A 22,912-nucleotide genomic window follows, 5' to 3' on the forward strand; every position below is an offset into this window, starting at 1 on the left:
TTAATACCAGTAGTCAAACCAAAATTAAAACTATTTTTCACTTCTCAAACCGAAGGAGATTGAAAATAATCTGTATTTGGAGGATTGTGATAAAGTGGAATTTCAGGTATTGCTGATTGTAATATAAATTGATTCAATATTTCCAGAAGGAATTTAATTATTTGATGTATGTATTTGATTGTGGGCATCTTGCCTGCAAATGTAATAAAAACAATTTAACCAATATTTCTCTATAAGAAACATCATTCCAGGATCATTTAAAATAATGACAATATGAAAGGCAATTTGCAACAGTACAGGGTTAACTTTATTATTGAATAGCCATTGAATGGAATATTATGCCATCATTAAATGTATTTTTTTAAATTTTTCGGGCACTTGGAAAAAAGCTAATACTGGAATCTTAAACATAGAGGCAAAATATTTACACATATAAAAAATAAAATACTCAGGGTATATTTTCTCAGTTGTCTACAGTGGGCATTAGTTATTTAATAATCTGGGGAGACAACCCATTTAAAACCTGCTCATGAATTTAGAAGGGACAGTGACGAGACAGCACATAGAAGGCATTCAATTGACCTTTACTGAAATGATTTGATTTAGAATGAAATAAGAATCTTGTCATAGTAGAATAATCAAATCTTTGAGCCAGGAGGCTGCTTGTGGGTCACCTGGTCCAGTCAGCCACAGTAAACCCATCTTTAAGTTTAGTCCATTTATATTGGTATATTCATTAACTTACCACCTCTGGAGCCATGCCAATTTGTTATCTCCTGTAACAGTTCTTGTTTGACACTGCTTTCAGGCTCTGCCATTTATTTCCTTTCTGCCTGGCCTAAAGGATACCCTGAAAATTATTTAAATATCTTTTAAGGGTATCCTTAAAAAAGAAAACCCTAGGATAACTTAAATATGAAACTACTACATATTTTCAAATGATTGAAAAATAATCTAAAGTTCTTTGAAAAAAAATAAAGTTCTTTGAATATTGACTGTAGAGTTCGTGACGTGACGTTTAAGGGTTTGGTTCTCTAATTAGGCTGTCTTGAGCAAGTTACTGTCTGATAAATTTCCTCGTAGGTAAAATGGGGTTTATAATAGTACCTACTTCATGAGGCAGGGTTGTTGTTTGACTAAATGAGCTAATACACATGAAATGTTGGCTTAGAATAAGGGATCAATAAATGTTATATATAAAAATTAGTGAAAGGGAATAAAGGGAAAGGAGAGAAAATGAATGAAAATATCAGTGAGGGTGACAAAACATGAGAGACACCTAACTCTGGGAAATGAACAAGGGGTAGTGGAAGGGGAAGTGGGCGGGGGGTTGGGGTGACTGGGTGATGGGCAATGAGGGGGGCACTTGGTGGGATGAGCACTGGGTGTTATGCTATATGTTGGCAAATTGAACTCCAATAAAAAAAATTAAAAAAAATTAAAATGAAAATGTCTGGATTCAGGACAAGATGGAGAAATGTACTTTCCCCTATTCATCCTGTTAAAAACAGAGAAAAACCTAGGTCATTATATATAAAACCCACATAAGAAGACTCTGAAAGGTAGAGAGAACAAACCAAATCATCTAGGAACTTTGAGACATAAGAAATGACGTGGTAATGAGTTCCTTGGGTTTACTTTTTGTCCTATATATCCGAGACTGAGTGCTGGAGAAGCAGGCACCCAGAAATACCAATAGGTGCAGGAAAAAAAAAAAAAGAACAAGCTCCCCCCCCCCCCAGAAGCCTGTCTCTGGATTTTAGATAGTAACCACCCTAACCCAGCTAAACACTAGAGAAAAAGCTATAACCCTGATCGCATCCTTACCTGTGAAAACCTGGTGCGGAGTGTAGACTTGTGCTCTAGCCAGCCACCGCAAGCACTGCCACTTGCCCTGGTGGTGTCAGAGGTTATATTGCGAGTCAGACCTTTCATTCTGGCTGAGGTAGAGAGGTTAGGAGGCTCTTCCACTCAGGGGAGACCACATGGGGACAGTAAAACAGTAAAACGATGCCTCCTCTCAGCCAGGATAGTGTCATAGAAGCCTAGGGGGATCCTGAACTTTCACCCTAATCCAGCAGTAATGAGATACCCCTCACCCCCACCCGTGTCAAAGGAGGCCATTAGGGGACCTGGAACTAATGCCTGCACCTGGTTGTAATGAGGCCTCCCTGTCCTCCACTGACACGGTGTTGGGGGAGGTCTGGAATACAAATAGGATCTTTAGATAAGCTCCCAGAGTCTCATAATAAAATACCCACAATGTCCAGGAGACAACCTCAGATCACTTGCTATTCTGAAAGCCAGGAAAATCTTAACATGAGTGAGAAAAACAATCAATAGATGCCAGCACTGGGATGACACAGAGATTGCAGCTATGTGATGAGGACTGTAACACAGCTGTCATGAAAGTGCTTCAACAGACCCTTATAAGCATTGTTAACGCGATGTGATGAGGACTGTGGTAGAGACCTGTGCAGAGGCCTTTGGAACTGCTTAGGGAAGGGTGGGGGTAGAGGTAGAGGACAGCCACGGAAAGAGCAGCTGACTGGATGCAAGAATTACACATTCTGTGATTCACTGAAGCTGGAACGTGGGAAGCTGAATGCGGAAAAATAAAGCTGAGATGAACGGGGCTCTGCAAGCCATCGGAAGATACACAGTGTTTATTTTTTTTATTTTTATTATTTATTTATTTATTTATTTATTTATTTTTAAGATACACAGTTTCTATTCCGAACTTCATGGAACAGTATTAAATAACTTGGAGCACTATTTGGTATGAGAAGATTTACATGGAGGGAAAACATTCTTTAAAAACTCCTTTTTTTAAAAAAAAAATTGAATATTGCTGACACCCAGTGTTGCATTCGGATCAGGTGTACAACCTAGTGATTGAACTTCTCTATACATTATGCTGTGCTCACTGCCAGCGCAGTGCCATCTGTTACTGTAAAATGCCATTATAGCATCATTAACTCTATTCCCTATGCTGTGCCTTTCATCTTCGTGACTTATTCATTACAAAACTGGGAGCCTGTATCTCCTACTCCCCTTCACCCATTCCCCCACCTCCTTCCCTCTGGCAATCATCAGTTTGTTCTCTGTATTTATGGGTCTGGTTCTCCTTTTTTTGTTCATTTATTCATTTGTTTTCTTTTTTTTTAGGTTACACATATGAGTGAAATCATATGGAAATTGTCTTTCTCAGTCTGATTTATTGAGGAAAAACAATCTAATAGCATGGAGAGATGACTTGAGGGGATGGGCTGAGGCCTGGGGCAGGGAGATTAATTAGGAGGCAGTAATTCAAAAAAAAAAAAAAAGAGGCAGTAATTCTGAACCAGGTTATCAAAGAGACAACTGAACACTTACAGAGCTTAATGTGACGTTACATACGGCCGATTGGATGTGGAGAATGAAGGATCAAATTGAACTCTGGGGTTTCTAATTCAGGTCCTTGTGTGCAAGGTTGTTCCTTGAAATATGGAAAACAGGAGAAGGGGAGGATTTGCATTTGGCATGGGGCAATGGGTTGAGGTGGGGTGAACTGACTATACGTGTTACTCTTTCCAAATAGAGATGTTGTTGGGGAGGAAATTTTTTTTACTCTATCCTTCTAGGTTCCTTTGGCTGATCTGTTAATTAAATTGACATAAAGTGAAATTAACAGGAGGAAAAACCAATTTTGAATGTATGAGAACCTCACACAGACATGAGAGATTCAAAGATAGATCTATTGAGGCTGAGGTGAAGGGAGTAGGGGCCTAGAGCTTCACAAGGAAGGAAAATAACTCACAGGAAGATGGAAAGGCAAATATTTGTTTGCCACACAGAGGCCATGGGACACAGAGAAGAATTTAAACAAATAAGCCCTGCCGAGCCCTCCCCACAGCCTACCATGCCTCACCCATATTCTTTGTAGTTATCTTTGGTAATAGATCTTTTCCTAGACCAGGCCTTCTAACTAAATTCTTAGAGGCAGTTAGGAGGGGAGGTTAAAGGTCTTCCTGAGTCTTTTGGGTGTTGATTGTCTTCTGCTCAAAATAAGCCACATGTCAAAGTAGCATGTTTGGGGAGGCTCATTCTGAAACCCTTCAGTGTCTGGCAGACTGTTGGCTATAAGGGTATGGAGCTCAGAAAGGAGTTCAGGGCTGGAGCTGAAGATGGAAGTTGAAGCCATATGGGTATAAAGATTACCCAGGGAGTGTACGCTGTGTGAGCCAAGGAATGGATATAGGACCTTAGGAATCATGGTCAAAGATTTGACAGAGGAAGAAGATCCCAGGAAAGATGTTGAAAAGGAATAAGTAAAGAGGTAGGAGAACAGTCAGCGAATGACAAAGTGAATTCCTCATGTTCTTTAATATTGAGGGGCTCCTTCTTTTTGCAATGTCATGAGCATAATTAATTATTGGGCACAAAGTGTGGTAGAGTAGAAGTTGTAGATAAAAAGAAAGAGAATAATGACAACTTTGAGAAGTGTTCCCGCAAGCCAGTATTCCAATATTCTGTTTCAGAAACAGAAATAAAAACCAAAAAAATATAAATAAATATTTTTGTGGGAAAATCCTATAAAACATCTTTCCTTATTTCTGCCACAAAATGTTGAGCAAACTATCTTTGTTTCTTGGCATATTAGCTAATTATGACCACAATGCTGCATATCAAGTACTCCTAAAAATGTCCAAATCCTAACATATTCAGCTATTACTTCCGTGTAGCTCTAGGTTGTCATGGGGTCAGATGATCTAGGATGGGCATGACTGGAAGCATGGCTCCAAGACATATATCTGACTGGGTTAGGTTCCCCTCTTCTTTTGGGCTCTACTGCCACCTGCAAATGTCTGCTTTGGGTACCAGGCTGCGGAGGCAGCTGTAGTATCCAGGAAGCTCTTCTGGAGGAAGTAGAGGTGAAGGAGAGCAAGCCAGTTGTGCAAGTGCTTGAAAAAGCCTCTGTTTGAATCATGTCTGCTGATTTACCAAAGCACAGTCCCATGGATGAGCCCAAATCAAGGGAAGTATACTCTACTCATGGAGGGGGGGCAAGGGGAAGAGACAATACTTTTGCACAAACATTGAATTTGTCACACTTGGAGATTAAGAATCTTTACATCAATTACTTTTTGTGCTGTGCTGTCAGGTAGTCATATACAGATTATTGAAGTGTATAGGGTCATGACCCTGATTAAGTGATCCCTCCTCCTGCCGAGTCCTGTGTGTGTAATTTCTTGATGCTGCCACTAAATCTATAGCTGCTTTTAATTCACTGCCTCATTTCCCAACAGGGCTTTTTGAGGGAAGACCTGAAGGTGATACTCAGCTCTCTGACACGACTTTTTCTTCTTGCGTCAATGTTTTTTTCCTGTTACTTTGCATTGTTATAATATTTGCTAGCCTGACACTGGGACAAATAGGCCGTTACTGTACTTGAATATTTTAGTCCCTTCCTCCTAAAAATGTGGCAAGTGCAAAGCTTTTTCTTTTGGAAAAATAAGATATATTTTCCTTAAAAGGTACCTACATCTATCTACATGATGTCTGCATTTTCAAAGGAAGGCATTGATCAGTTAGGAGATGAAAAGCGCTAAATTGGGAAGGTCTTTGAAAAAAAATCTATTAAAATTTTATATGCATGTCCATTCTTTATTCAAATTATGAAACATCTCAAAGATGCAGAACAGAGCTTATTCTTTGTGCAACTGGAAACATCACACTTACTTAAAACAAAAATTACATATATAATGTCTTTTATTTTTTTTAAAGATTTATTTATTTATTTATGATAGACATAGAGAGAGAGAGAGAGAGAGAGAGAGAGAGAGAGGCAGAGACACAGGCAGAGGGAGAAGCAGACTCCATGCCTGGAGCCCGATGTGGGACTCGATCCCAGGACTCCAGGATGGCGCCCTGGGCCAAAGGCAGGCGCCAAACCACTGAGCCACCCAGGGATCCCTATATAATGTCTTTTAAAAAAAGAATTAAATTTTCCAATAAGTTTGTCTTTTCACAGCAGATACCCAGACTGAGTCATACATCTACCATTTGTTCTCTCAGCCTAATGCTTGCTTGGCCTGCACTGCTCTTATATACAGTTCATTTCATCCATGTAACATAGATGATTTTGGTGCTCTATACTTTAGTTTCGTTCTAAGCAATAAAATCCACAAAGTTGTCACCTTGAGCTGTGAGGTCTATTTTCCTAGTGCACACCAAAATAAATACATATTTATTAAGATAAAGATGTCCCTCCTGTACCATCTTAAATATCTACTTTGTAGACATCATTACCTGGCATAGCATGCAAAGGGAAACACTATTTTAAGGGCAGCGATGCCAAACTAGAAATATAGAAACTAGTTACGCTAATTTATAGTTAAATATAGTTAACTAGTATAAGTATAGTTAAATATGGAAACTAGTTAAGAAACTAGTTAATATTTTGGAAAGAATTATTAACCCATACCTTTCAATTTTTCAGGTTTGTGGAAGGAATGCTTAACATTTGTTACAATGCCATCGATCGCCATATTGAAAATGGTCAAGGAGATAAGATTGCTATCATCTATGACAGTCCTGTTACAAATACTAAAGCAACTATTACCTACAAAGAAGTTCTGGAGCAGGTAATATCATAAACTTTCTATATGTGGTATTTGGGAATCATACAGAAGTTACTTAAATAATATGCATTTGCATTGTGAACCTTTATTTCACTTAATTCATTGACATACGTTACTGTGGTTTCCTTTTGATGCACAATGGAAGAACTAGAGGCATGTTAACTCATGTAGATAGTTTTTTTCCCTTATATTTGTATGCTACACTACTGAAAGACACTCATTTTACGGGGAGAGGTTAGCAAGCCTCTAAGAATATGTTTAAATCCTCTCCAGGCCTGTGCTCCCACCTATGCTGCCATCACATTAGTCCAGCTACTTTTCAGCTCTTGTACTAGCGAAGCAGCCTCCCAGCTTCCCCATTAATGGCCTGCCCTCCCATAGGTCACCACCTAACGTGGCATCAGAGTTTTCTCCTTTTTTTTTATATATATTTATGATAGTCATACAGAGAGAGAGAGAGAAAGAGAGAGAGAGAGAGAGGCAGAGACATAGGCAGAGGGAGAAGCAGGCTCCATGCACCGGGAGCCCGATGTGGGATTCGATCCCGGGTCTCCAGGATCACGCCCTGGGCCAAAGGCAGGCGCCAAACCGCTGTGCCACCCAGGGATCCCCAGAGTTTTCTCCTTAAGAAACAACTAGTTAAAAACCTTTTCTTTAAAAATTACTGTTACTTAGAGGGTAAAATCTGGACCCCTGCGGTGTAGAAGCCATTTGGAATGAAGTGTTTCCCCCAACCTCATTTCCAGACATTCTTGGACATGCACACAACTGTTTTTCACCCTGTCATGCCCTCAGGCACATCTGACTCTACGGGTCTTCTTACAGACGGTGCCTTTCTCTTATTTGCTCTTTTTGTTTTGTTTGTTTGTTCTTTCCCATCTGTGTAGTTCTCGAGTGAATCACAATATTGGCAGATGATTTATGAGATTTTCTTTTAACATTAGGGTAGAAATGAGGTTTCAGAAGTAATTATAAAAGTATTTGGGTATTGGGGACTGTGGAACCACCTATTCTAGCTCCATTGGGAGCATTTATTTACATATGGTTTAAAGAGAGATAATAATGTAGGGAAGGGTTTCTACCTTGGTACTATGGACATTTTATTATTTTATTTATTTTATTTTATTTTTTAATATTTATTTTATTTTATTTATTTATTTTAGAGAGAGAGAGTATGAGCAATGGGAGGGGAGAGAGGGAGAGAAGCAGACTCCCCACTGAGCACAGAGTCCAACACGGTGCTTGATCTCACACCCTGAAATCATTACCTGAGCAAAAATCCAGAGTTGGATCCTTAACCGACTCAGCACCCTGGACACTATTGACATTTTAAGCCAGATAATTCTTGTTATGGCATACTGTTATGTACATTGTAGGATGTTTAGCAGCATTCCTGGTCTTTACCCATTAGATGCCAGTAGCTCCCCTCCCACAGTTGTGATGACCAAAAATGTCTCCAAACGTTGCTGAATGTCCCTGGATGGCAAACTAGTTACTAGTTGAGAACTACTGGTTGAGCAGAGTCAGTCATACTAGGGTTTGCAAGCATTTGCTTTTAAATTAAGGCTTTTGGAAGCACATTCTCTTCTTTCTTTTGGTTGAAATACCTACTTAGGGTTGCTACCTGATTTTTAGAAAATTTGGTCAACTTTCCTTGACTCCCTGAAATTATATCCTTTTGCATCAAAAATGTTCCTGTTTAGACTTCCAAGAGATTTCAAAAAAAGGCAACTGGGACCATCCAATGTCTCAATCCTGAGTTGTTGGGAACAATCAAGAGAGAAATTTACACCAGTTTCGCTCAAGCTGGGTATCAGCAGGTGGTATCAATGAATGCCAGCTTCAGCTGATTTAAACATAAGAGGAATTCATGAAAAGGGAAGACTGAAGAACCAGGTTCAGAATAATAATACACCTCCACAGGGAGAAAGGGCAGAGGTAAAAATTTAAGGAGAGCCCACAAATTGTCTGGTAATTAGACTTGCTGACTCAAATTAACCTCGTAGGCTGATATAGGAGGAATACCTAGTTGGCCAGTTTTAGGTTACATGCCTGAAGTACCAGGTGGTGGAAGAAGAAATGTCTTCTCTTCTTTTGATTTCATAGTAGGAACTGGAGCCCTGGCTCCCGGTAGGACTCATAGTGGGGGAATTCCAATCTAGTAAGAAGGGAGTTCAAATGCTAGGCAGCCCAAGACAGAACAAAACAAAATAATGCCACAATTACACTGTTGGGTACTTTGTATAGATCTGTAAGTGTGAACTCTATTTTCAGAATGAATTATACAGAAACAGAGCTCACCCTGAGGCTGCGGGGAGAAGGAATTCCATTAGCGAATGACCTCGGTATTCATCTGAGGCCACGTTTTATTATAAGAGATAATGTAAATTTCCTATAACCTGTTGTACTTTGTGTTTTATTTCAGGTTTGCAGTTTTGGCTTTTAGATGAGGTTTTGTTTGATTAAAAGCTTACTCCTATGATTTGGGCGTATTGTCACCGTTTCATTTTATTTATTAATATTAAGGCCTAAGACACTGGTGACTCTTAATTAGCATACAGAGTAGAAAGCTTATTTTATATATTTCCAAATATTCTCTATATACCCATTTTGAATTTGATACACCATCATCAGAGTCAAAGAGAAAGCTTTAGGGAAACATAAGATAAGGACAGTTAAATAATTTACTCACTTGCTATTCTTTTTTAGAATCAATTGCATAAGTGTATATAATAAACACACACACATTTTGCTTAGAAGCATTTCTGCTAACTCATCTTGATTTTCTAATATAGAGTATAGACTCTCAGACCCTTTTGAGGTTTGTACTGGTTCATTGGTTTCGGTTTAGCCTGACATCAAAGTACTTAAAAGGCCTGTTTCTCTCACCTGCTGACAGCTTCTGATTCCCTGGGCTTTTCTTCTCTAAAAGTACTAAAGGGAGAAGTGTTAGGAAAGAGGGAGGCATTGTGCTCCACTTTGATTATCTGCTCCTGGTTCCCTGTGGCCTTTATTTTATTAAGTAGAGAAGACAGAGAGAGAAAGATTTAATGGTAATGCCATTGAGAACAAACAAAGAGAAGCGGCTTTGTACTTTACTTGTTTTCATCTCCCTTGTCTCATTTATTGGGAGTTTCTGGCTAAGTAGAACTTGATTAAGGTAGTTAGCATTTCTTGTTTAATTAGGGAGCAGACAAATTTTAGGCTAAATTGTCTCAGTGACATGAAGGATCTGAAGATTTTACAGAATGATTCAGAAATAGAGCTTTTCCCAAACTGTCATCTTTTATGTAGATCTGATCATTTACACAAACCTTTATTAAGATTTTTTGTAGAGAGATTTGAGCCTGGTTCAAGATCCATTTTCATTCATTCAACAAATATTTGTTTTGTATGCCAGACCCTGTTGGGAACAAGTGATACAAGGTGAATGCACCCATTCCCTCACTTTAAGGAACTAAGAGCCCCATGTGAATGTAATAAAGGTTACGTTAGAGGGAAGTACTGGGTTCTCTAGAAACCCATGGGAAGGCATGCAGCTCAGCCAACTGTTAAGACAGCAGAGAAAGGCTTTCTGGAAGAGTCAATGCCTAAAATTAGCCCAAACGAACAAAAGTGGGAAGGGAGATCGTGGGAAGGAGAGTCCTGCAGACAGAAGGAATAGCACATACAGATATTCCGGGAAGGGAGAACCTGGTGCCTCCACCGTAGCTTTGGCACAAGATACAATCACGAGTGGTTAGGGAGGTAGGGCTCCAGGGAAGCCGGCTCAGGGAACTCCCAGTGCCACACTACAGATTTGTGCTTTCTTCTGAGACCATGGAAAGAAGAAAACAAAAGCCACTCCTCCCTGGGACCTGTGGTTCTACACGATCAACTCCTGTGACCTTCGCCCCAGCCCCACTGCACACCCCAGGCCCACTGTACTGCACACCCCAGGCCCACTCACTACACAGCCCAACCCCACTATACTGCACACCCCAACCCTACTAAACTGCACACCTCAGGCTCGCTGCACTGCACACCCCAGGCCTACCTCACTACACACCCCAGCCCCACTGCACTGCACACTCCAGGCCCACTGCAGACCCCAGCCCCACTGCACTGCACACCCCAGGCCTACTTCACTACACACCCCAGCCCCACTACACTGCATACCCAGGCCCATTGCATACCACAGACCCATCGCACACCCCAGCCCCCCTGCACTGCACACCCCAGGCCTACTTCACTGCACACCCCAGGCCCACTGGACTGCACACCCCAGCCCCACTGGACTGCACACTCCAGCCCCACTGCACTGCACACCCCAGGCCCATTGCATACCCCAGGCCCATTGCACACCCCAGGCCCCTGCACTGCACACCCCAGGCCCATTGCACACCCCAGCCCTACTGCACTGCACACCCCAGACCCACTTCACTGCATACCCCAGGCTACTTCACTACACATCTCTGGCCTACTGCACTGCATACCCCAGGCCTACTTCACTGCACACCCAGGCCCACTGCACTGCACACCCCAACCTTACTGCCTCCTGCAGCTAACTTTCAGCTCCCTCCACTCCCAACTTAGAGCCTTTGTACTTACCCACCTTCTGGTTGAAATAGTTTTTCTTCCAGATATCTTATGGTTCATGGTTCCTAAATGTTATTTTCCATGATACCTGGATGAAATTTTCCCTGGCCATATTAAATACAAATGTTCCCACATCCACATCACTTTAGACCTCCCTTTCCTGTTTTTTTCTTTAGTTTTGCCACTTGTTAATCAGTGCCATTATTTATAGTTTACTCAGCTGTCCTCTTTAGGGTTTCCTCTTCTAGAATGTACTTTCCATGAGGGAAGGGTTTCTTGTTCTGGTCGCAGAGCAGTGACTGGTACATAGTGAACATGTGTTGAATGAATGAGTGAATGAATGAATTAAATACTATTTGAAATTTCTAAATGTCTCTAGCTTCCTTTATTGTGAGAATGTCTCACCTGTGAATTGTATCAGTAATATAACTCGAGCTTCCTTCTAAGTAAATTCTGACCTGTGAAGGATTGTAGCTTATTTACATTTGGCTTGAAAGTTCAAGATGAATATTTCCACCATAAATTTTCTACACTTAAAACTGAAATCTGCATTCCAGGAGAAATGTTTATGCTCATCGCATCCTCCTCTTGGTAGCTCTTTTCAAGGTAGCGCTTATATCAAACTTCAGTGAAATAAAGGGGCGTGTGTGAGCGTTTATGTTTGTATTTGGATGTGTTGATCATATACAGACAGTATTCATCATGTTTAGAAATTCCTACTTTGAATTTCTTTTATGCATCTCTATTTTCTAATTGCTTTTTTTGGTTTTTAGACAATTTTGATTCTTTTAAATTTATTATTTATTTATTTATTTATTTATTTATTTTAAATATTTTATTTGTTTATTTGAGAGGGAGAGAGAGGTAGCAAGAGAGAGCATGAGCAGCGGAAAGAGGGAGAAGTAAACTCCCCACTGAGCAGAGACCCTGACCTGGTACTTGATCCCAGGAACCCAAGATCATGACCTGAGCTGATGGCAGACACTTAACCAACTGAGCCACCGAGGTGCCTTCAACTGTGAATTTTTATTTATTTATTTGCTAAATAAAAACGTGATCACTAAAAGGCATTTGAGAAATTTTCACAAATATATGGTACCGGAAAAACTGTTAAAACCCAGTGTGTGCTAAATGTTCTTGATTTAATTCAAACTGAAAGTGTGTATTATCTCCACTGAAGGCAATTCTTTGAAATATAATTATGGTGGCAGTTGTAATTATGAAGGTTGCATAATTTGGAGGAGACAATTATTCTGAAGTCAAGGGCCATGTCCCATGAGAAGTCCTCCCTCCAACTCTGCCCTTTAGGATGCTCTTTTCAAAGTATGAATTCCATCTTCTCAGAAATACGTCAGGGTAAGATAATTGATATTTCTTTGTCACATCATCAGCATTTCCTTAAGCAAGAACCTAAAATGCAAAAACCAGAACATGCAGACTCAGCCCTGCCGGTGATTGCCTTGTTGAGGGGAAGGAGTACAACAGTGCATGGCTTAGTTGTCTTTGTTTAATCTTCTTAAATCAGCAGTAAAAACTTCAGCTGTACTACAGTCAGCTCTGCTAAAAGGTGTATCTCTGTAAGGCGAATTCCCTTTTCCACGCTGTGTGAGTAGGTGAATGATGCTGGTATGAGATTGAATTTACAGTGGTTTGTGTAGGTTTTTTCCTAGCATGCTTTTTTTTTTTTTTAGCATGCCATTTTTTAAACTTAGAATGAACTGTCATATACATTCAGATTTGCACACAGAACATAAGCATAAAGCTTGTTAGATTCTTCACAAACAGAACATGCCCACGTAACCGGATCAGGAGACAAAGTATTCCCAGGCCCTAGAAGCACGTATTATGCTTCATTTTAATCATTTCTTTATGGGGTTATGATTCAGACATCCCCACACCATCCATGATGACATTTACTTGCTTTTGAACTTTGTATAAATTGAATAATAGAATGTACTCGTTTGAGTCTGACTTTTTTATTCAACTTTTTGTGCATGAGGCTCTTTCATTTAAGTTTTCCAAACCGGTTGTACCTATTCGTATTCCCATTTGCAGTATATGAGAGGGCCAGTTGTCAACAGTTGGTATTGAGAATCCCAAGTCGTCTTTACTTTGCGCCTTTTAGGTGAATGTGTGGGGTTATTGCTTTGTGGTTTGAATTTGCTTTTCCCTAATGACTCCTGAAATTGAGCTCCTTTTTCCTGTGCTTATTGGCCACTTGTTTCACTTTTTTAAAGTGTCCACTCAAATCTTTTGCCCATTCATTCTCCTGTTGGATTATTACCTGATTAGTAAGTCAAGGAGAGACTTTCTCACAACTTAAAGAGAACACCTTATCCGTATCTGAAAACCTTAAGAAAAAAAAAAAATGATGAAGATCCTTTAGGGCAAGTGTTGATGAATTAAGTGGTTTTAAGGATCCAAAGCTAAGATACTCTCCATTTTAAAAACAATTAATGATGCTGCTACACAATCTACACTGCTGTTTTAACTAGTTCCTTCTTTGCAAGGAAATTTAGAAGCAGATGCCCTCCAGTAGAATATCTTAAAATGGGAAGCATTGAGTCAGTCTCATGTTTAGGGCTGTAAATGATCCATCGAACAGGATGCTGTGATAGTACTAATGTTAAAGAGCTCTAGTTATGTTGATTTTTGAGTCTAGCTCAACCTTCATTTCCCATAAGCCTTATTATTTTTATGAACTCTTTTGTATAATGCCATGTGGTAAAATATGTTTTAGCAGACATATTTGTACTTCATTTTAAATTGTAGGTAAGTAGGCACCAACTACTGATTTAAATTTTTACCAGAATTGTAGCTAGAACTCTGTTTTGAATAACTTCTCATCTTAATAAAATGTAAGTTAGATTAGATTCTGAGAATACTGCCTATAAAGAAAACAAGCATCAGACCAAATTAATAGATATTATAGGAAGGAATAAACTAAATGAGAAAAATAACATTTTCGTGTTTCCTTATATCCTTTTCCCAGTGTTTAGAGTCATACATTCAAAATGTCTAAGCATCAACTCTCAATAACAATAATCCTGAGCCTGATTTTTTCGGGTTGTTTGAAGTATAAACTCACTTCTTTTCACTTCCCTCTATGCCAGAAACTATTTCTCCATGATTTGAAGTCCAGGACACTGCCTCTGTACCCAGGTTTATTTTTGCTTTTTACATTATTTATTAATATATCTATTTATTAGTGTATTTCTTGACCAGAGTAATATTCCTTGAGGATAGGGTGATATTTTATTTAAATATTTGGATTTTTTTTTTGCCAACATAGTATCTAATACAGGTCTTATAGCATAAGCTCATATTATATACTGAATGGATTCATGAAAAAGAACAGTTACTCATCCATTAGAAAGTAAAAGAAAATCTAATCCTTGTCTGAGAGAAATAATTATTTCCAAGAATATCACTTGTCCGCTCTACATTGTGCTTTTCTTTTTACATTGGGAAACTTTTATTATTTATTTATTAAAGATTCATTTATTTATTTTAGAGAAAGAGAGAAAGGGCAGGGGGGAAGGGCAGAAAGAGTCTTAAGCAGACTCCCCTCTGAGCGTGGAGCCTGACACAGGGCTAGATCTCAGGACCCTGAGATCACTACTAGAGCTGAAACCAAGAGTCAGACACTTAAGTGACTGCACCACTCAGGGAAATTTTATTTTTGAATACAGTGAGAATCTTGTTTTAATGCATTGCCTGACTGTGAAGGTTTATATCCTGCCTCACCTACTTGGCTTTCTTGGAAACCTGAAATTCTGGTCCATGGCTTTGATTCTTAGATTTGCTTAATTAATTTATTTTTATCATTAGTTGATAGGTTCTTAGTGGATAATTCATCTTTTCTTCAAGGTGTAACCCCTGACCTCTTAGAAGGTTAACAGTATCAATAGACCATCTGTTTTTTTTTTTTTTTTTTAAGATTTTATTTATTTTTTTCATGAGAGACACAGAGAGAAAGGCAGAGACACAGGCAGAGGGAGAAGCAGGCTCCATGCAGGGAGCCTAGTGTGGGACTGGATTCCGGGTCTCCAGGATCACGCCTTGGGCTGAAGGCGGCGGTAAACTGGTGAGCCACCTGGGCTGCCCCTAGACCATCTGTTTTGAATTCATTTTTCTGGACTAGAATGATGATGGAGTCTATTTATTTATTTATAAAACATACTTTGGGATGCCTGATATATATCTGGCACTACTGTGGATATTATAGACTACAGTAGTGATTGATATAATCTTTCCTTACGGGAAAGATTGCATTCTAGTTAGGGAGATACATTATGAATAAAAAGATAATACAACATAAGTGAAAAATTATACAATACAGGTGAAGAACAATATAACTCTATAGACTGACTTGGGCTCCATTTTAGATATGTCTGTCAGAGAAGACTACTTGTCATCAAGGAAATGACCCAGTGACACAGACCCAAATACAGATGAAAGAACCATGTGCCCATTTGAGTGAAAATCAAGTCAGGCAGAGGCCCTGGAATAAGAACAAATGTGGGCCATCAGAGGGCGCCAGGAGGCCAGCAATGAGAAGAAAGTGGAGGAAGGTGAGGTTGGGGAATATCCAGGAGACATCCCATAGGACCTTGTACAACATCCTGAGGACTATATATTTTCTAATAGACTTATTTATTAGAGAGAGAGAGAGAGAGAGAGAGAGAGAGTACATAAGCAGGAGGAGGGGCAGAGGGAGAGGGAAAAGCAGGTTCCCCTACATGGGGCTTGATCCCAGGAACCTGAGATCACAACCTGATCTGAAGGCAGACGTTTAACCAACTGAACCACCTGGGCGCCCCAAGACTATATTTTATTCTAAGTATGATGGGAAGCTCCATCACTTTGGTTTCTCTGAAGAAGAAACTTTTAGTGGGCAAGATTGGAAACCGAGAGATGACAAATGCTCCAGAAAAGAAATAAATAGGCACCATTTAGCTTAAATCTCCTTAATAATAGCAACATGTGCTTGCATGTCCGCAGGTAAAGGATGCCAACACCTTGTACCTTGTGGAAGCTAGTCCATATTTATATCTTTATCTAGGATCTCTGGCTCTACTTACAAGATTTTTAGAAAGTCTGATTCAACCTTTTATAGAGCAAACACCTGTAAGTTCCCTGGTTACTCCCCATCTTTTAAGATGTTTTTATGTAGCACACCGTGGAAAGGTTTCTGAATATTCTTCAAGTAGAATCCTAGGAAAAAAAGACTGCTTCCTCAGATATTATAATTGATTTTTAAATTAGTTAACTTTTCTGTGATTGATTAGACCAGTGTTTGCAGTGCAACATCATTGCAGCTTAAAAATATGCTTCCTCTTGTCTTCTCTTTCATATAATTTTCTTTGACATGGCCCTGAAATTGCCCATAATTATTATCTTTTTACTATAATTTGGAGACTAATACTATCTTTCTCATACAAAGATGATTTTCTGTAGATGGGCACGCTTGCTGTTTGTAAAGCAAGTGCTAATTTACTCTACAGAACATAGTCTTTGGTCAGTTTCGCCCAATGTTTATATTTGTGTCATGGGCCTTGGATCATGAAGTTATACTAACCCACAGACTTCTTTTGAATGAAGATTTTGCAGAATGAATACATATGAAATTTGTTAAATTCATTTTTGTTATTTATACTAATGTTTTCGTTTTATAATTTTAAAATTTAAAGTTCTCGCTTGTATCCAAAATAAGCACGTGTTATATGTAAACCAGCTATATGTGTATACCATTTCACATAACATAAATATTTGTTGTTACATTTTCTTATTTTGTCATTACTATTTACTTATGTTCTTTTTCCCTGGACTCTGCATTTCTTTGCTTTAAAGACTATGTCTTCCTATGTTTGCATCTGCACCTTGACTTCCATATAGTTATGTATAGTAGATATTGTATAAGTTGAATCAATGACAGGAGGATACTGATATAGTTGAATGTCTTTAAGTTAGTACCAAAATAATGATTAATTCATATAGTCTCTAGTGGGAAGAAACAAATAGTGCTGTGTCTAAATGTATATGTACATTCATTTTGTTTCTTCAGGTTTCCTTCTTAGTTCAGTTACCCTCATGCTAGAGAGGGGTGTGGCCTGACCATGAATGCATAGCATGTGTACCGTCTTTGCCATCAGACTGAAAACTAAATTTGGTGGTATGTGTGAGTGATATAAAAAGATTAAATTGTTGATAAATTAAAACACAATCTTAAGATGCAAACATGAATATAGATTGGGTGAAAGACACATGATTCAACTTTTCCTTTATTGAAAAACTATATATACAAGATATATGTTAAATGTTTTTCCTTTGGATAGCAATAGAAATGATGAATTTGCATTCAGATATCTATGGTAGGATGAGAATATTAACATTGGACAAAAATAATATCGAATTTCCTTCTCCTTGATAATTTTCCTTCTGAAAGTCAGTAAAACAAGATGAGCCCTGAAATAGCAATAATCAAATTGCCCTTGGTGTTGAAGTTTCATAGCACTTTCTTTGAGGGATTATGGGCTCTCAGGTGACTGGGGTTTTTCCTCGTATTGTTTGCTGTTGCTTACACTTATTTTCAAAATGATTTTATCTGTGTCTGAAACAAGACTTCTGCATTCTGTTCTAAGACTCCCGTATTTACTCTCTCTAGGTACAATGTTAGTATGAAATATTTTATATTTCACATTTTCATTGTTTTTTTAAAGATTTATTTATTTATTCATGAGAGACACGAAGAGAGAGAGGCAGAGACATAGGCAGAGGAAGAAACAGGCTCCCTGCAGGAAACTCCATGTGGGACTCGATTCTGGATCTTGGGATCATGACCTGAGCCAAGGGCAGATGCTCAACCGCTGAGCCACCCAGGCATCGCTCACATTTGCATTTTAAACCAATGTCCATTTATTTTTCTTGCTATGAGCTAGCATTTGCTTTTCATATGCCTATTTTTTAGAAGTCTCACCAGAAATGTTTTTCCATGTGTTTTGATTCATATATATACACGCATACATACATATAATTCCATAAAGGTATACAATATACATATATGAAATGTATGCATTTAGCCCTGGATACTACTGAAAAAGAAATTCTAGCTATTGATAATGTATAACTTTTCTCTAGATCAACTCTGATGTGGTTAGCACCGTATCAAAACATTGAGTGGCTGCAGGAAGCAAGGTTAACAAGGCCAGAGGGACGCCATCTAGCGCTGATACAGCTCTGCTGCAGCCTAATTTGCTGAAAGTTGTCTTCAGGGAAGTGTTTCACAATTCAGATGCCTGACCAAGCAGATAATGAGAAGTGGGTGGGGGGAAAAATTCATTATCCGTATATATCACACCTTTATGGTTATAGAACTATGGTGTATGCATATAACATAAAATAAGATTTAAAAGAATATATTTCAAACTCAGGATGGGAAGTAAAATTCATGCTCTGTGATTAATGGCGCCAAGGAATGGTGAGTTCAATGTAGTAGCTTATCATCAGGTTCAGGTGCTTGCTATCATTCAGGAACAGAAGCCCAGTGCTGCTAGACTTTACAAGTTTTCAGGAGAACCTAGAAATCTGGGTTTGTATATGAAACCTCCTCATTTAAATATGTTGGCTCTTTTTAAAAATTTTTATTTGTATTATCTTTTTAAGATTTTATTTATTCATGAGAGGCACAGAGAGAGGCAGAGGCACAGGCAGAGGGAGAAGCAGGCTCCCCATGGGGAGCCAGATGTGGTACTCGATCCCCGAACTGGGATCATGCCCTAAGCCAAAGGCAGACTCAATCACTGAGCCACTCAGGTGTCCCCCCCCCTTTTTTTTTTAAAGATGTGACTTAACTCCAACTTAAATACATTGTGGGGTCACATTTGGTCATTTTGAGTTTTTTTTTTTTTTTCCAAAAAAGTTCTTAAATTCATTGATTTCATTTCTTTCAGAGGACAGAGGTTTGGGGCATCTTACAGCAACATTGTGAAGTGAGGTTGGAATACACAGTTACTGAGTCACTGCCAGATTGGGTCTTGGTTGAAGATCATTTTTATTCAACAATAGACGCTATTCAAGATACTGAAGTTATAGTTGTAAATAGGACAAACTCTTCTCAATGGTCTCTCCTAGTGCTGTACCTTAAATGGGATATCCAGTATCCCATTTCTATGGGGATTGCACCCTGAGGATGTGGATATAATTTTCCAGTGTTTTTCTTGATCTTGAGCTCCATATAGAATTTAAGTTCATGATTTATATCCCTGTGGTATATCTTCTCATAACTTTTTGCTGGGTAGCTTTGAGTTCTTAACAAATAGTACTAAATTCTAGCGTGCAAATGGGGAGAACAAAACACTAAGAGAGTTGTTTGTTACTTTCTTTCACTGGAGCCCTTAACTTTGACCACATCTCTCCCCTTCTGCACAGGGGAAGTGAATAAACAGAAAAAGCAAGAATGATTAGGATTCCAAATCCTTTGAACTTGCTGAACAAGTAGGAGAGGCAGAATGAAATCAAAGGATATAAATAGCACTGTGGCCCAATTCCTTGGCTCAGGCCTCCTCTGTTTAGTATCTTGAACACTCCCATCCAAAGGCAAGCCATAGACCTTCCCATTGCCCGTTTGACCCCCACGGGCCCTTTCTTTAGCTCTCTGACCTGATCTACGACCATTCCTCATTTGTTCTTTCTGTTCCACCCTGGTCTCCTTGCTGTTACTCCGTCACATCACAAATAATCCCCCTTGGGCCTTTGTACTAGTCTTCTCTCTGCTTAGGGATATCCAACTTATTCTTAACTTGTTTGTGTCCTTCTTAGGGAGGTCTACCCTCGCTGTCCCCTTGAGAATTATATCCCCTGCATTCTCAGTCACTCTATTTTGTAATACTCCACCTCCCCCACCCATAGTACTGATTACCTTTTAACATAATACATAACTTACTCATGTTTACTGTAAGGGTTTACTTGGCTAAAACATAAGTTCTCTGAGGATAGGGATCTTTGTCTTGTTTTGTTTACAGATGTATCAGAAAACAGTGTCTTCCATATAACAGGCACCCAATATACATTCGTTAAATGAAAGATTATTGAGGGATACCTGGGTGGCTCAGGGGTTGAGCGTCTGCCTTCAGATCAGGGAGTGATCCTGGGGTCCTGGGATTGAATCCCGCATCGGGCTCCCTGCATGGAGCCTGCTTCTCCCTCTGCCTGTGTCTCTGCTTCTCTCTCTCTCTCTCTCTCTCATGAATAAATAAATAAAATCTTCAAAAAAAAAAAAAAAAAAAGAATGTTGAATCTCTTATTCACTTAGGCCTGAGCATATTTTACACAGTTTTGGTCCCCAAAACATATATTAAAGGTAAAAGAAGTTTGTATGTTTGATCTCAATATAGAGGGCAGTACTTTGTATAGGTAATTAGTAGGAAAAAAAAACTGTAAAGAAAAAGTAATTGGTTTCAGGCAGTAGAAAGGACAAAGAATATGAGTTTGAAAGACTTGTGATGGTAACGTGGCTGCATCATATACTACCTCTCTGGTCCAGGGTTAACTATTTGTTATATCTGAATCTCAGTTATGTTTATTTAAATAGTAATAATAATAACAATCCATCTTATTTACCTTCTAAATGTATGATATGGTTTCTTTCCTTACACATACTTACCTCTTTTAACAGTTAACCCAATGTATATCCAGATTTCCATTACGTTACTTTTCTGTTCACTCGACAGATTTGCCCTTTAGAATAAAAGCTCGTGTTTCTCATTGTTTTGTTCTCAACTTGAAACACAGTGTCTGGCATATCACAGTTGCTCAGTAAATATGTTGCTGAATGAATAATTAAGCAAATTTAAGCCACAGAGTTTATACGGCATAATAATAGTAAGTTGGTTTATAGCCAAATATTGTAATACAGGTGTCTGTTATTACTGTGACTAAGCTTCCATCATCACCAAATATGTCTATCTCAGCCTTCTTTAAACCGCTACCGAGAGGGTGACCATCTTCCTGTGTTACTGTCTTAATTTACAAGTTGAGTGAAATAACACAGAAAACACTTGGCTGATGTAATGATTTTGTTACAGGTCTCTAAGCTGGCTGGTGTTTTGGTCAAACATGGTATCAAGAAAGGTGACACTGTGGTTATCTACATGCCCATGATCCCTCAGGCGATGTATACCATGCTGGCATGTGCAAGGATAGGAGCCATCCACAGTCTCATATTTGGGGGATTTGCATCCAAAGAACTAAGTAGTCGTATTGATCATGCAAAGGTAAGTGCTTTATTTGGAGAAATCAAGTAGTAGCTACATAGAGGACAGCCACATTTATCTGTGAATGGACCATCTAAGAGTGATTTGTACTTATGAGATCCTCCTTTCAAATGGAAAACAAAATTTGTGTTTTCTTTGGCATACATATATTAACCAAAATTTTACTTTGGGGTCAGTCTAATATGAAAAACATCTTGCTAGGTGCTGTCAAGCATGTAAAATACAGGAACGCCTGAGTGGCTCAGTGGTTGAGTGTCTGCCTTTGGCTCAGGGCATGATCCCTGGGTCCTGGGATCGAGTCCCACATCAGGCTCCCTGCAGGGAGTCTGCTTCTCCCTCTGCCTGTGTCTCTGCCTCTCTATCTCTGTGTCTCTCATGAGTAAATAAATAAAATCTTTAAGAAAAAGAATATAAGATAAAATATAAGATTAGGTGCATACCATTCAAGTTAGCTTGCCATATTTGGTTATATAAGACATACAAGGAAAATAATGAATAACCAATTTATTCATTAACACGTACTTACTAATTTCCTCCTGTATGCCAGGTACTATCCCTTGAACTGGATAGTGAGTGATACTTATTAAATGGATAGGACACATAGTAGTTTTATAATGTACATACTTCCAGGAATGGTGGTACAAGCACAATGGTTAAGAGGGATACCAGGGAAGAGTAGAGTTACATGGTTAAATGGGGGTGCTAGAATAACAAACTTGATAAGGCTTCTGTGAAAACCTCATTGAAATATTGAATTGAAAATATTAAAAAAAAAGAAAATATTCAACACAGTGCCCAGGATATAGTACTTATTTTAAAAAGGTTAGCTATCATTCTTCTATGAATTTAGAGTAGGAATCAGCCAACTTTTTTCTGGTAAGTTACCAATCTAGTAAATATTTTAGACATTGTGGATTACAGATGGTTATAGCAACTCCTCAGCTGTGCTGTTACAGCACACAAGCAGCCTTACACCCTGCATAAGCGGAAGATATGACAATGTCCCAATAAAACTCGATAGAAAGATGCTGTGGGCAGGGTTTGGCTCTCAGCCATCGTCCACAAACCCCTGAGTTAGAAAAAAGAGTGATTTCTTTTAGTTGGGGTGGCCGAAGAAGACTTCCCTGAGTTGAGATTTAAGTTAGATCTTGGCTTAAGATTCAGCTTGTTGAATGATTGATATCGTGAGGATCCAAAAGGAGAGAAAAAGAATAGAAGTCTGGCTGTAGACAATAAGGATTGAATTTATTTTATTTGGAAGACAGTGAGGAGACAGAGGTGGCTGAAGAGGGAGGGGTGGGGGGCTTGCAAAGGCAATTTTTGTCTGAACCGAGTCCTGTAGACCTTGACCAGTGCAAGTTTTTGAGCAGGTGGGTGTCTTGTTTTAAGCAATGCTCAGAGGAGGCAAGTCTTGCAATATGATGGGAGCGGGAGAGA

General features: G+C 39.0%; 1 protein-coding gene across 1 annotated transcript in view; it reads left to right on the forward strand.

The window, feature by feature from the left end:
- The window catches only part of ACSS3 (acyl-CoA synthetase short chain family member 3), a 142,061-nt gene that overhangs the window by 25,070 nt on the left and 94,079 nt on the right, over positions 1–22,912 (forward strand). Inside the window, exons 2-3 of the mRNA XM_055341559.1 lie at positions 6,482–6,626; positions 21,287–21,475. Coding sequence (XP_055197534.1) covers positions 6,482–6,626; positions 21,287–21,475 — 334 coding nt within the window. The remainder of the gene's footprint in view (positions 1–6,481; positions 6,627–21,286; positions 21,476–22,912) is intronic.

The sequence above is a fragment of the Nyctereutes procyonoides genome, unplaced genomic scaffold, assembly GCF_905146905.1.
Source record: "Nyctereutes procyonoides isolate TBG_1078 unplaced genomic scaffold, NYPRO_anot_genome, whole genome shotgun sequence".
NCBI lineage: Eukaryota > Metazoa > Chordata > Mammalia > Carnivora > Canidae > Nyctereutes > Nyctereutes procyonoides.